Genomic DNA, 14,977 nt, shown 5'->3' with positions numbered 1-14,977 from the left:
GAATGTCGGTGTCGCATGGGAAGATGTGGAGAACATGGCCACAGATTGGATACATTGAAGGACACTTGTTGCCCAATGGGCCCAGCACAGGACTTGATGATGTTGTGAGTTTATACATAACTGTAGGACAGGGGTTTTCAAAGTCCGGACTCCGGTCCAGATCCGGAGGGAATTCAATCCGGACCCGCCTCCATTTTGTATTTCAAGAGTGTAGGTATGGGTGCTGTCAAAATTGATTTAAAGATGACGTTTCCTTTATACTCTTGCATTTAACTCTAAAAAGGGCAAGACCATAAAGAGACATCAGAATATTTATAGCTATTTTTTTATCTTATTAGGAAGCAAATCATTTTTTATTTAAAAAAAAAAAAAAAAAAAGACTTTTATTTTTGATTTTAATGTTTGTATATATGCTATACATTAATTATTATACATCATTTATTAATGTTAATATTAATGGTAATTATTATAAATAATTTATTAATTTTAATTTTATTACATTTTTAATTTGAATGTTCATTATTATACATTATTTATTAATATTAATTATTGTTAATATTAATGTGAATTATACATAATTTATTTTAATTTTCATACATTTTTATGTTTGAATGTAATGTTTTTCTATTTATTATACATTAATTGTTCTGCATTAGTAATTAATATTAATTTGAATTATCATCATTTTTACGTTTTTATATATATTATACATTAACTGGTCTACATTAATAATTAATATTTATTAATATTAATGTTAATTTTCATACATTATTTATAATTTTGATTTATAATTTTGATTTTTGATTTTTTTATATATATAATCAAATTTATATAATCACATTAATTATTATACATAATTTATTAATGTTAATATTAATGTTAAGTATTAAAAAAAATGTTTTTACAATTTATTTCATGTTAATGTAAATGCCAAATATGACATTCATAACAGGCTTTGGAGCAACATTTATTCGTCCATCTGTCAATTATCATTAAATTGCATATGAGCTATAAATAGACATTCATACCTGATGTACGAAATATGATACTCAACAAGACACACACATACACACATACGCACACCACACGCACATGCACGCGCACACACATCAAAGTGCATTCAACCTATTGCACAATGTCCCATATTTCTTTCCTTTATAGGTTTGTTCATTCTGTCAACTGATATTTGTTTATGGTCGCCCTGACTATTATTGTATTAACTGTCACGTAATTTTACTGTACTGTTTTGGAGAAAATTAAAGGCAAATCACCCCAAATATCAAAGTGCATTCTAGCACTTACACCATGTCCCATATTCAAACACTCATGGAAAGCTTTTCTTTATAGGTTTGCTCACTCTTTCAATTGATATTTGTTCAGAGTGACCTTGACTATTATTGTACTTATTGTCATGTCATTTTACTGTATAGTTTGGGAGAAAATTAAAGGCAAACTCACCCCAAACATCACTGTGCATTCAGCACTTGAACATGTCCCATTTTCAAACACTGAGAAAGCGCTGCCGGTGTCAGTAAATCGATATGAGTTTTGGAGAGATATTTATCGAAAAATGATATTTTGACAGCATTTTTAAGAAACCTCAAACCTGAAAGATTCGGGGCTTTTGACAAAAACATTCGGGACTCCCCCTAAGCCCACCCCAAGCGCCGCCCCTGTTTAATAGTAATTTAACCCGTGCTGTGTAGGCAACAATTACTTAAATTGAACTTTATTTTTAACTGAAGCACGCTGGACCCCTGCGTCCTCTTCTTGGGGGGTCTCATTTAAGTTGTTGCTGGGACTGAGACTTTATTGGCCTGGATATAAGCTAATTCACGTTTTATTTTCCTTTGGGGGTTTTTTTCTGGACATGCCAGAGGTGGATTTATTTTTGAAGAAAACTAAAACGTGTCGCAAGACATAATGCGGCTGGACACATCTGTGGTTGTTTTGGTCACTTTCGCCTACATCGTGTGCCTCTGCGGATCGCTACATGGAGAAAGTGAGTAACAACACGCTTTAATTCACAAAATGCTGATATGTTATTCCGCTGTGTGTGTACGCTCCGCTCCGTTTTGGCGATTGGGAAATGTTGTGGACATGTTCTCATGGTCATGTACCAGAGATTTTTACGTCCAATCCTTGTTGCCCATATGTCATACAGTAAACATTTTACTTGTATTCATATTATATATTATTTTCATTGCATTTATCAACCTACTAAAATAGAAATAATATATAATACACCAGACTCCGTGTCAGCATACCATATGATTTGTGATCTCTCAAGTGTCATTAGAGGCAAAGCTTCAGCACTAATTATAGTTTAAATATAACTCACTTCCAGGCTTGGGAGGGTTACTTTAAAAATTAGTTCCGTTACAGTTACAAATTACTTCATAAAAAAGTATTCAGTAACATAATCCAGGTACCACAATATAAAAGTAATGTAATCTGATTACTTTTGGATTACTTCAAGGTCACATACAGAAAGACAGAAAGAAATAAAAAAAGAAAGAACAAGATAAATTACATTTTTAAATTTAATTTTAATTGTCTCTTCTCAATTTCTGCAAGTTTTTAAATGTTACACATTCCATACTTTTGAATGGGTCTCAACGATATTTAAAAAAAAAAAATCGTTGTTGTTGTTTAGAGCTTAAAAATATAAAAGTGACATCAGATCATAACTAAACTGAACAAGCTCGGATCAGACATTTCTGTTTATGTTTGCTCTGCTTGAATTTTAATTTTTAGCATTTTGGTTACTTTTAAAACCTTTTTAAACTAAGCAATCATGTCTCAGTTCCACAATTTGGGAATACACAGCACTGAAAATCCTATATATGTAAAGGGCTATACAGACATCTAGTGGCTACAGTATGGTATTACAGATTATTTTTTTAGTCCTTTGATAAAGAAAGTGTTTTCGTTGCTGGAAGGCAGAGTTTGCACTGTACAGCCATGTTATTTGCATTTTTGCATTTTTCTTTGAAAACAAAATAGCAGCGTAATTTTCATGAATTGAAAATGTGTTCCCCGTGGCCAGCATCGTTTCAACTATCAGTGGTGATTCAAATCTGCGTCTGAGGAGATTGTAGACAGGTATTATTTGCGCATGCACCAGCGGGTGGCTCGCGTGAGTCATCACTGGCAACAGAACCAGGAACTACTGCCCTGTTTAAAAAAACAGCATATGCTGGTAAGGTATGTTTTGAAGCTGGGATGCTGGTTTGAGCAGGCTTATGCTGGTCAAGTGCTGGACCAGCATGGACCAGCATATAGTACCAGCATGGACCAGAATAGGACCAACACTTCACCAGCATAAACCAGCTCATACCATCATACCAGCTTCAAAACATAGCTTACCAGCATGCTGTTTTCTTCAACAACCAAGCAGTGCTTAAAATGATGTTATTATGGCAAAATAATGATTTATTTAGTTTTAAATGAAACCATTGTAATCCTTATAGTATTCCGCCATTTTTCAAAATGTAACTGTAATCTGATTACTACGTTTTTTGACGTAACTGTAACAAATTACAGTTTTTTGGATCCTGATCCACATGTGCGAATGAAATATAATAGCCATAAACCAATTCGTAAATCACAAATGAGAAATCGGGAAATCCATTTATTAAACTAAACGAATAAACGAGCCATCTTTTCATTTCTCATTATTCCATTCCAAATAGGAAATGAAATGATCAAAACGTACACGGACCGTGCACTACTATTATAGAAGTAAAATAATGCCATATGTTTTTGAAACAAAAAGCATGTTGAATTGCTCTAATTAAAAAAAAAATGCATTGCATTAACCGTGCTTGTATTTTAATGCATTGTATTTTAGGGCTCATTGCATTTTTATGGGCTGAAATTCAACATGGTTGTATATTTAAGCAGTGAATATTTCAATTCAAAACATTTTACACACATTTTCATTGTTAAAAATGCAATAATCAATATTCACCAAAATATTCATTCTGTTTAAAAATACAACCTATAATATTCAGCAGGCAATTTTCAGTCCATTTTTTGTTTATTTTTTAATATTTTATTTGTATTATACTTTGGGCAGCTCCGACGTGTTTGCGTGGGAACACTGAACATGTGGAACATCAAAACATGCTCAAACTTAGAGCAAGGGTTTAAACTTTTATTTTGGAATTGCAGTTAACTGTTTGCATAATTAGAAACATAATGATGTATTCTCCTGTGTTGGCGTGGGTTCATAAATGATTTACCTTACAAATCTGATGAAATGACGCACATTGTGTTCCCAGATGAACGTTATAAGCAACCCAAACTCACAGCATATGTAGAGATGGACTTTGCGACACTCCACACATGTAAATGTTAACAGTTCATGTGGAGCAGCATGTACTGTAAAATACTTTGTATTTTCTGTTGTTGCAGTTTGCCCCAGCATGGACATCAGCAATAGTGTGACCAACCTGCGCGTTCTCGAGAACTGCACAGTGATCGAGGGCCACCTGAAGATCCTGCTCATGTTCAAGACCAGACTGGAGGACTTCCGGGGCTTGAGTTTTCCAAAGCTGGTCATGATTACAGACTACCTGCTTCTCTACCGCGTCTACGGCCTGGAGAGTCTCGGAGACCTCTTCCCGAACCTCACCGTCATCCGTGGTAACAACCTCTTCTTCAACTATACCCTAGTCATGTTTGAAATGATCCAGCTGAAGGAAATCGGCCTCCACAGCTTGACCAGCATTATACGTGGGGCAGTACGCATCGAGAAGAACCCAGACCTCTGTTATTTGTCCACTCTTGACTGGTCCAAGATCTCAGACTCGATGGAGCACAACTACATTGTGTCAAACAAGAATGGCCGGGAGTGCGGAGACATTTGCCCGGGTACCATCACGGGAACGATAACCTGCAAACAGACCACCATCAACGGGAATTTCGGAGAACGATGCTGGAACCAGAACCATTGCCAGAGAAGTGAGTTGCATTTCTTTTTCTTTTAAAGCTGCTTTTGAAGTTCTTCAGAATAACTGTTTGAATTTTATTAGGCAAATACTTAAGAATCTTGACTGGATCATTATTACAGTGATTATTATGTTTCTAACATGTTTTATGTTTGGCAAAAGTTCTTTTAACCCTAACAGATGGAGTGTGTAGCTTTTCATTTCTTAAACAACCATGTCAGAAGATGTATCATGGCCATATTCCAGAATGACAATGTCAAGATTCACCAGGGTTAAAAGTGTAAAGGAATGGTTCAGAGAGAATGAAGAATCATTTTCACACATGAATTGGCATCTCTGTGTCCTGACCTTTATCCTCAGTCTAAGTCTTTGGGATGTGCTGGAGGAGACTTTACAGAGTGCTCCCCTCTTGCATTGTCAATGCAAGATCTTGACCAAAACTTTATGCCCCTCTTGATGGAAATAACATCACAATATTTATTTCCATCAAGAGGTGCATGAATTCTTGTTTCCTTGCTTCCTTTCCTTGCATCTTAGCTTTACCCCATTAGGATGCAAGGGAAGGATACACCTGTGTGTCCTCGCTCATGACTCCTCAGGAAGCTTCCTTGCTCCTCATTAGAGTGCAATTAGAGAATTGAGATGTCGTTCAAGATGGCTGAGATTGATTGGTTTCCGGGTCACGAGCTGCAGCACAGAGGAGCGAGGAAACAAGGAAGCATTAATTGGAGTATTGAGAAGCACCCATAGCCTTAGGTCACTAGTGCTAAGCCAGTCAGCAAGGTAGCCCAGGTACACGTAGATAGTAAAACATGTGGTTTCCATGAAGAAAAAAAAGCAGTACATATATCTTGGTGATAGGTCTGCTTGTTTTGGGGTTGTTTTGTCGTATCCCTTCCTGTCTGTCATCATTGGGTGAAAAGTTGCTTTACAAATGTATAGCAATAGTCTTTGCACAGCTGTTGCACAACAGCTTTTTTGGCATTGGCTGTACAACCTGTAAATGATCTGTTTAGATGTTTGTGTTGAAGAGGGCTCTGCCGTTTCTCCTGCTTTGTTGGGGGGTTAATTCATGTATGTTGCATGTGCAGCAGCATGTCTTACATGCTCACAGCATGTCTGTGAATGTATTGGCAGTAGCAAGTCTCGGTACTTGCTCTGCAGCAGTGTAGCAGATCTATTCCACCAAGAACAAATACATTGACATTGCTATTAGGGCTGCATGATATTGGAAAAAACTGACATTGCGATATTTTGTTTTTCTGCAATATATATTGCGATATGAAACATTTTTACCAGATGACTCTATTTTGAAAGTATTAATCATTGTAGGATGATTAGGGGGATTTTGTAGGTGAGTGAATACGCATTGAAAATAATGAACAAATTACAAGCATAGATAAATATTGTAAGGTATAGTTTTGTTTCATGTTTCATGTCTTTTATTTTGTAGTTTGATTGATGTTGCTTGTTTGTTCTGTGCTTCCCTGGCTCCTCTTGTGCTCCTTTAGCTCATGTATTTAAAGCCTCTTGTCTGCCATGTTTGGTTTTCGTGTATTGATGTTGTAACCTGCTGTTGGTGAGTTTCATGTTTCTAGCCAAGCCAAGGTCATGTTCATGGTTATGTAATGTTTATTGTCAAGTTTAGTTTTGTTCACTTTGTTTAAATAAACTGCACATGGGTTCTTTAAGCTCCCCTTCAGTGGACTTAAATATTACAGAATACACAACCCACAAAATGTTTTCACGGTGTTCTCAGCCAGGTGATAAACAGGGTTCCTATGCAGCTTGGAAAAGTATGGAATTTGATTTTAGTATTTTCCAGGTCTAAAAAAGTATGGAAGTTCTAAAAAAATAAATCCATCATACAAGCAGAGTGATTTCACTGCAAAAGTTTTGTGATTGTCAAACACGACTGAATGAATTCAAGGCACACATGTTACGTAAAACTGTTTGTCTTTATCATAAGCCAGTCTCTTTTGAACTTCACTAATTGAATGTGCGTATTCCACTAAAACCAGCAACACATTAATAATATGTAAGTTAATTTCTCACGAGTAGAAAATATTGCCGTGTAATGGGAAAGTTAATGTCTGTTATTGATCAGAAAGTGCTCCTAAATTTTTTTCATTAGGAGCACAAGTGCTTCTAAGAAAAATGTTAGCGTAGAGCCCTGCTGATTCATTAAAAGAACTGGTTCATATATTTCATGAACAAACTGGTCCTTTTTAGTTAATTAAAGGGTTAGTTCACCCAAAAATAAAAATTGTTACTCACCCTCATGTCATTCCACACACAGACCTTCGTTCATCTTCGGAACACAAATTAAAATATTTTTGATGAAATCCGATGGCTCAGTGAGGCCTCTAATGCCGGCAATGTCACCGAATTTCTCAAAATCCAGAAAGGTACTAAAGACATATTTAAAACAGTTCATGTGACTACAGTGGTTCTACCTTAATATTATAAAGCAATGAGAATATTTTTTGTGCACCAAAAAAAAAAAAAAAAAAAGAAATAGTGATGGGCGATTTCAAAACATGTGATTTCAGCAGTTTGATACACGATTTTTGACACTCTGATACCGAATCACCTTCGCATCTGCATTGTGTAATCTGGTGATATCAGCTGCCTCAACCACTCTTCTAAAGCTTGTTTTTGTTTGTCGAGTTCTTGGACCGATGAACCTTGAATGACGGGTCACCCGGACATTGTGTTTGTCACATTTATTCCAGGGCAAGGTTGCGTAAACAAAATGTTTTGACTTTGGCCACATTCCAGTGCTTTCTTTCCTTCCTTCCTTCTAACCATGTGACTCTGGCGCCTCAAGCCTTTTTTCCCCTTTCCTCCAGGTTTGTTTTGTTTACATTTCTACACCTCCCCTCTCCCTTCAGCTCACCCCACTCATTTTCTTTAGGGTTCAGGTCAGGGGACTGGGATTGCCATGGCAGAAGCTTCATTTTTTTGATCAGTGACACATTTTTGTGTTGGTTTTTAGATTTTTGCAAATTTTATGAATTAAAGATCAAAAGGATAAACAATGCTGATTTTTACAGTCATCTGATCATATTTACCAAGGGTGTCAATAATTATGACCACAACTGTATATATATATATATATATATATATATATATATATATATATATATATATATATATATATACACAGTGGTGTGAAGAAGTGCTCTCCCCCTTCCTGATTTATTTTTTTGCATGTTTGTCAAACTTTAATGTTTCAGATTATCAAACAAATTTAAATATTAATCAAAGATAACACAAGTAAACACAAGTTCTTCACTTTGAGAACTTCATCTTTGTTTCCAAATGCAATGACTTCAGTTTTGTCTTAGTTTAACTGACGGAAGTTTTGGCACATCCAATTTTTAATTTCATCAATGCATTGGCACAGGGAGTCATTGGGGCTGTAGTCGTTAGGTGATAGGGCTAGGTAAATCTGAGTGTCATCTGCATAGCTGTGATATGCAGTTTGGTTCTTTCTCATTATTTGGCTCAGTGACAGCATATATAGGTTGAACTGTAGCGGTGCCACTGTTGAGCCTTGAGGGACTCCGCATGTCATGCATGTCCACTCAGACTTACTGTATGGTTACCGATACTCACATAATATCCTCTCCCTTCTAAGTATGACCTGAACCATTTAAGGACCATCCCAGAAAGCCCAACCCAGTTTTCCTGCTTGTCAAGAAGTGTGTTGTGATCGACAGTGTCAAACACAGCACTGAGGTCGAGTAGTACCAGCACTGATATTTTACCTGCATTGGTATTTAAGCGAATATTGTTATCTTTATAAGCGCTGTCTCTGTGCTGTGATGTGGTCGGAAAACAGATTGAAAGTTGTCAAAGTATCCATTCAAGCTTAAGAATTTGTTCAGCTGATTGAAAACAACTTTTTCAATGATCTTGCCTATGAAAGGAAGATTAGAGATTGGTCTGTAGTTGCTCAATATGGTGTTATCCTGATTGCTCTTTTTCAGCAGGGGCTTAACAACTGCAGTTTTCAGGGAGCTTGGAAAAGTCCCAGAAAGAACTGAGGTGTTTACCATTTCTAGGAGATCTGCTTTTAAACAGTTAAAGGATTTGTCCACTTTCAAATAAAAAATGTCCTGATAATTTACTCACCCCCATGTCATCCAAGATTATTCTCCTTGTAGTGGACTTCAATTGGCCCCAAACAGTTGAAGGTCAAAATGACAGTTTCATTGCTGCTTCAAAGGGCTTTAAACGATACCAGATGAGGAATAAGGGTCTTATCTATTGAAACGATCGGTCATTTAAAAAAAAAAAAAAATGTATATGCTTTATAAACACACAGGATCGCAAGTGCTTCTGCCAGACCGCCTTCCGTATTCTTCAAAAAGCTTACGCCATATGTCCTACACCTTCCCTATTCAACTTATGGAACAAACGTGGTGCCAGTTCCGTTTTTTCCAAAAGTTGAATAGGGAAGGTATCACAAAATATGTGTGTTCTTTTCTCCCTTTCTCCCATCACAGTTTGTCCTTCCGAATGTGTCCACGGTGCCTGTACCCCCCATTTGGAGTGCTGTCATGATCAGTGTCTGGGCGGCTGCTCTGTGCCAGGGAACGCAACCAAATGCGTAGCTTGTCGCAACGTCCTGTTTGGCGAGGCCTGCGTGGAGCGCTGCCCGCCGGGCTACTACACCTTCAAGGGATGGCGCTGCGTGTCCTTAAAATTCTGCCAGGACCTCCACAACCAGTGCAAGGGCAAGAGCGGCGACTGCCACGAGTACGTCATCCACAACGGGACCTGCATCCCCAAATGCCCGTCTGGATACACCACCATGAATTCCACCACGTACGTACTGGCTTTTGTTTTTAAATAAATGCAAATACATGAGCCACACTGCCAACTGTTAAACAGCATGACACTTTATAACAACTCAACTCAGATTTTGTTCCGATTTAGACACGAGTTGATGAGGAACTGTGACTTTTCAAGTCAAGTCAAGTCATTTATATAACGCTTTTCACAATACAGATTGTTCCAAAGCAGCTTCACAGTGATAATAGGAAAATGAATGGACAGAGATGGTTTTGGCTTTACAGCAGCTCTAGGAAAAAGTTATTATCGAGCTAGAGAAGGGTTTTGATCGAATCACTTCCATTGTAAAAATCGTTAATTATTAATTTAGGGCTACATTGTCTTCGTGTCTATAGCTGCAGGTCCTTCATCTCATCTGGATACGGCCTGGATCTGGCAGACTACGGTTAACCTCGGGATAAACAGAGAGAGACTAACATTAGTGTAGACGCCATTCTAATGTGTAGAAAATGGGTTTTATAGATGCTAGAAATGTGGCTTTCAAATGAAAGATTGGTATCAAAGAGCACACCCAGGTTCCTAACCGACGACGAAGACTTGACAGAACAGCCATAAAGTGTTAGACAGTATACTAGGTTATTAAGTGCAGAAGTTTTTGGTCCAGTAATTATTGTTTTTTTCTGAACTTAGTTGTGGGAAATTACTAGTCATCCAATTTTTTATATCAGCTATGCATTCCGTTAATTTTGTGAATTGGTAAGTTTCATCAGGGCACAAAGAAATATAGAGCTGAGTGTCATCAGCGTAACAGTGAAAACTAACACAATGCATTGTTACTTTGTTTTGTGTAATGCATATTTAAGTCAATTATTTGAATGCATTTATGCACCTAAAAAATCTAAAACGCCTTGAAAAGTTTTATGTAGCCTACTTTATTTTCATCTAACAACTTAGAAAAGGGCAATTGAATTGAATGATATATAGGCCTATCCTATATATTATTAGACACACACACACACTCGCACACACACACATAGACAGATAGGTCAGTCATGCCAGCTGGTGACATCATTGTGAATGCATGTTTAAAGCAACAGTCAGGAGTGTCTGAAAGCCGTTACTCCCTTTGAACGTCTTCAGGCTTGCTCTTGTGGTTTCATCTTCACCTATTGCTCTTAATTAAAAACATGTCATGCTTTCAGGTTGAACTGCACGCCATGTGCCGGTCGATGTCACAAACAATGTACAGGGGTGAAGACGGTGGACTCGGTCATGGCCGCTCAGGCTCTGCGGGGCTGTACGGTGCTCAACGGCAGTCTGATCATCAAGATCAGCAGAGGAAGTGAGTATTGTACACTTTGAAATGTTTTTGTAAGCATATATTCACTGCATTTACATGAATTTTCTGTTTTGTGTATGTTACTGATGCAAATGAAAACTCGTCTTCTGTTCCTTAGACAATATCGAGGAAGAGCTGAAGGCCAGTCTGGGTCAGCTGGAGGAGATCACGGGCTACCTGAGCATCCGCAGAGCCTACGCTCTCGTCTCCCTCTCCTTCCTCCACAAGCTGCGTGTCATTCGCGGTGAAACGCTGGAAGCGGGGTAAGACGCCACTGCTGAGCTGTATTGTTGGGTTTACAAGTGACTTACTGTGTCATTTGTATGACAGATTTTTTTATTTGCCAATGTCGTGTTCTCAGCACTGTCAAAATAAAAGTCTACTTCTGAGACATCGGCCAATGCCGATAATTTAAAAAAAAAAAAGCCAAATATCGCCCAATATATATCGGTCAACCACTAATTATTTGCATTGTGTATCATTGTTCTTTTTAGGAACTACTCGTTTTACGCCATGGACAACCAGAACTTGCGGCAGCTGTGGGATTGGTCCAAACACAACCTCACCATCCTCAATGGCAGGATGTTCTTCCTCCACAACACCAAACTCTGCAAGTCTGAGATCCTCCGGATGGAAGAAGTGACCGGGACCAAGGACAGGATCCCTAAAAACGAAATCAGCATCCCCGCTTATGGAGACCAGGCCTTCTGTAAGACCCACGGTGCTTTTGGTTTCACTGGAGCTTGAGCTTTGTCAAACCAGACCTAATATTGACCCTCTCTTACAGGTGAGAACCAAGTTCTTAAATTTACGCTAATCCGCACGACCCACGACAAGATCCTCATCAAGTGGGAGCCGTTCTGGCCCTCAGACTTCAGAGACCTGCTGGGATTCATGATCTTCTATAAGGAAGCGTGAGTTTGTTTTTTTGTTGTTTTTTTAATAATCTATTATACTTCAATGATGTCAGGATATTACCTTGATCTGGGCCATTTGCAGAAACCGACTGCCTTAAATTGTCCCACTGCCATTTAAATTTATAAACTAATATTTATAATATGTTGATCATGTCAGTATTTTATTACTGTGAACTTATTTCTTTAGAGTTATCTAAAAACATTTTTAAAAAAGAGATGTTCACTGCATCAGCAGTTAAATAAATCTATTAAATAAAACAACATGCAGCTTATCATCAATGTCTCTTCATCTTCTCCTGAACCTAATCACAGGCTCTACTCTTCAGCACAATGGTGACCCACAAAATTAAATTTTACATTAAACTGTTTTTTAACTTACAGTGTGTTACTGTTTAAATACATTTTGTGAATGTGTCTTTTTATCATACACCTTTAAACCTTTCAACCCCACAGGAACATCCTCTAGTGTCCACACTAAAAAGTGTAAAAGTAACATTGACGCTGTGTTGCAGTGAGATAATTAAGTGAATGTGTAAGTGATGATCACACATTAATGATGAACACCTGCTGTTAACAAGCAGAATCACTGAAGAGAAGTGGAACAACGAGAACAGAAAAATGGTTGGTGGCTATAAAAAAAAGACCATTCAACTGCATGATTGCTTCATGCTTTGAACTATGCTGGCACCCATCATGCATTGCAACATTAAACTTTAGATTCGATAAAAGATTAGACACAGAAAGAGATCAGTGAATCAGACAAGTCCATGACAATTATGGCATCATCACAACAGCCATTAACACCTAATCAACTACTTCTTGGCTTTTTCTTGCCATAACAAATGTGCTTTATAAACACTCAGTTACAACAGCCAGAGAAAACTAATGTTAACAAGTCGAGAGCTCAGCTAAAGCAAACACTGATCACCACAACGGTGACTACAAACATTATTATTTTCAATAAAACATCAACATCAAAATCTGTTAATTCTCAACAAGAACATCTGTACATGTATGAAAGAAATAATGTCAAACTGGTTTGTGAACTGATTTCATGCGTTCCTGGGTCAACATATTTTGTTGATCCTGGAACAACATTCCAGTCTGAAAATTTAGTCTTAACCCTATTCCTACCCCTAAACCTAACCCTACCCATAAGTTATCCCAAAAATCAGAGGCAAATGATAGATGAAAAACACTGATGTAGAAGCACCAATTCATGATTTTAAGCCTAAACTTGACATATTCTGTAAACTTGTCCCTCAAATCTGATTGGTTGATTTGAATGTTGTTCCAGGATCAACAAAAATGTTGACCCAGGAACATGTTGAACTCAGCAAAATCAGCTTCTGCCTCAGTGTGGCTGAAGTCAGTTGTATTTCTTGTGTTTCTGCTCGTCTCTTCTCTTTTTTTCTGGTCTTGTTTCTCTGTGCTTCAGTGATTCTGCTAATCAGGTGTTCATCAGTGTCTGAATTCATTCACTCTCTCAAGCATACTATATTAGTGAACTAATATAGGGAATAGTGAATGAGGGTATAGGGTGTGATTTGGAACACAGCCTCTGAGTGTCGACTTTGAGCGATGTTAACTCACAGTATATTCATGTAGGTTTTTTCTCGAAAACAACAAATATTACCCAGAATGCATTGTTTTCTACAGTATGTGTATATATATGTATATATATATATATATATATATATATATATATATATATATATATAGATTTGAACTTAAACTATTACTATTAAATGTAATAAATTTAATAATAATTAATGAATTCAATTACTTAAATTTAACATTTTATTTAATTAGAATTAGTTAATACAATTTTTGAATTTCTTTTAGCATGAAAGTACTTTTTTATTAATATCATTTATTATTATGTTTAATAGTTATTAGTTAATGAAAAGTTCTATGTGCTATGTATAAATTACATAATCTAAGAAAGCATGAAAATCCATTTTCTTTTCCCATTCAGTCCTTATAGGAATGTGACAGAATATGACGGACAGGACATCTGTGGCTCTAACAGTTGGGCGATAGCTGATGTGGACCCTCCACCACGCGTCACTGAGGGAAACCAGATAGAACCGGGTTATCTGATCATGCCTCTTAAGCCCTGGACCCAGTACGCCATCATGGTCAAAACCCAACTCGCCGCCTCTGATGACCATCAGGTCTGCGGGGCCAAAAGCGAGATCATCTACGTCCGCACCAACGCCACCAGTAAGTTGCAGCTGTCTGGGAACTGAGGACTGTCCTGCTTAATAAATGTATTATAAGTTGATAGAGCAGTTACACTATTTTTGGTCATTAAGCAACAATAAGCATATAATACAGGTTTAAAAAATGCATATTCATTTTATACATATGTTTATATTTTTAAAATAAACTATAATTGTATTATAATTGTAATAAAATTAAAATTAATATTATGTCACATCAGTTCCTAAATACAGTCAGTCTGGTTAGTAATAAGTGAAGCTGGTAATGCTGTTTGTGGAGTTGTTTAATCATATTCTGCTGAGATGTTGACAGATGAAATGTCTTATGTTCGGTTGATCTCATCTAAGGCTGTGGCTGAAGTCAGATGTAGTTCTTGTGTTTCTATTTTCTTCATTGATAACATGTATATTTTTTTTTTATGAAACAGTCATAAACTTAAAAAAAAAAAAAATGAATGTGTAAGTGTAAATGTGAAGCATCTATAAATGGGAATGTGTGTTTTTTTATCATTTGTTTAGAGATCTGATGTGAAGTTTCATGAGCGTGACAGAGGAATAACGTTCATTCAGACCAACGCCTCTGTTGTTCCTCCTCTGAATCCACTGACCGATCATGAATATAGATTTACAGTCATACTCTGCATATGAAATATAGCTGACAGATTGATTGCTGTTTGACATTGATCAGTATGGTGTTCTGCTTGAACATGGAATGAAATAATCAAGAACTTTAAAACA

At 37.0% G+C, this 14,977-nt stretch overlaps 1 protein-coding gene across 3 annotated transcripts; it reads left to right on the top strand.

The window, feature by feature from the left end:
* Nucleotides 1–1,767: 1,767 nt before the first annotated feature.
* LOC125263652 (insulin receptor-like) lies at nucleotides 1,768–14,977 on the top strand. 3 transcript variants are annotated; one of them, XM_048182726.1, is made up of 9 exons: nucleotides 1,768–2,002; nucleotides 4,420–4,968; nucleotides 9,470–9,791; nucleotides 10,961–11,100; nucleotides 11,216–11,360; nucleotides 11,592–11,806; nucleotides 11,885–12,011; nucleotides 13,993–14,240; nucleotides 14,754–14,977. In XM_048182726.1, exons 1-9 carry the CDS (start codon nucleotides 1,924–1,926, stop codon nucleotides 14,756–14,758), a joined length of 1,830 nt encoding a protein of 609 aa, XP_048038683.1. In that variant the 5' UTR covers nucleotides 1,768–1,923; the 3' UTR covers nucleotides 14,759–14,977. The 3 variants fall into 3 exon arrangements, with proteins under 3 accessions (XP_048038683.1, XP_048038681.1, XP_048038682.1); XM_048182725.1 differs by having other exon boundaries at nucleotides 1,770–2,002; nucleotides 14,759–14,977; XM_048182724.1 differs by having other exon boundaries at nucleotides 13,993–14,977.

This window comes from Megalobrama amblycephala, linkage group LG2 (assembly GCF_018812025.1).
Source record: "Megalobrama amblycephala isolate DHTTF-2021 linkage group LG2, ASM1881202v1, whole genome shotgun sequence".
Lineage (NCBI taxonomy): Eukaryota > Metazoa > Chordata > Actinopteri > Cypriniformes > Xenocyprididae > Megalobrama > Megalobrama amblycephala.
Note: the sequence above shows the minus strand (reverse complement) of the source record. Positions and strands in the feature narration are given on the sequence as shown.

Bases quoted from the DNA above. Each gene is read 5' to 3' on its own strand.
- LOC125263652 (XM_048182724.1), top strand. From the start codon at position 1,924: ATGCGGCTGGACACATCTGTGGTTGTTTTGGTCACTTTCGCCTACATC. The intron at 11,101-11,215 runs GTGAGTATTGTA...TCTGTTCCTTAG, and splicing joins CATCAAGATCAGCAGAGGAA to ACAATATCGAGGAAGAGCTG. The intron at 11,361-11,591 runs GTAAGACGCCAC...TGTTCTTTTTAG, and splicing joins GGTGAAACGCTGGAAGCGGG to GAACTACTCGTTTTACGCCA.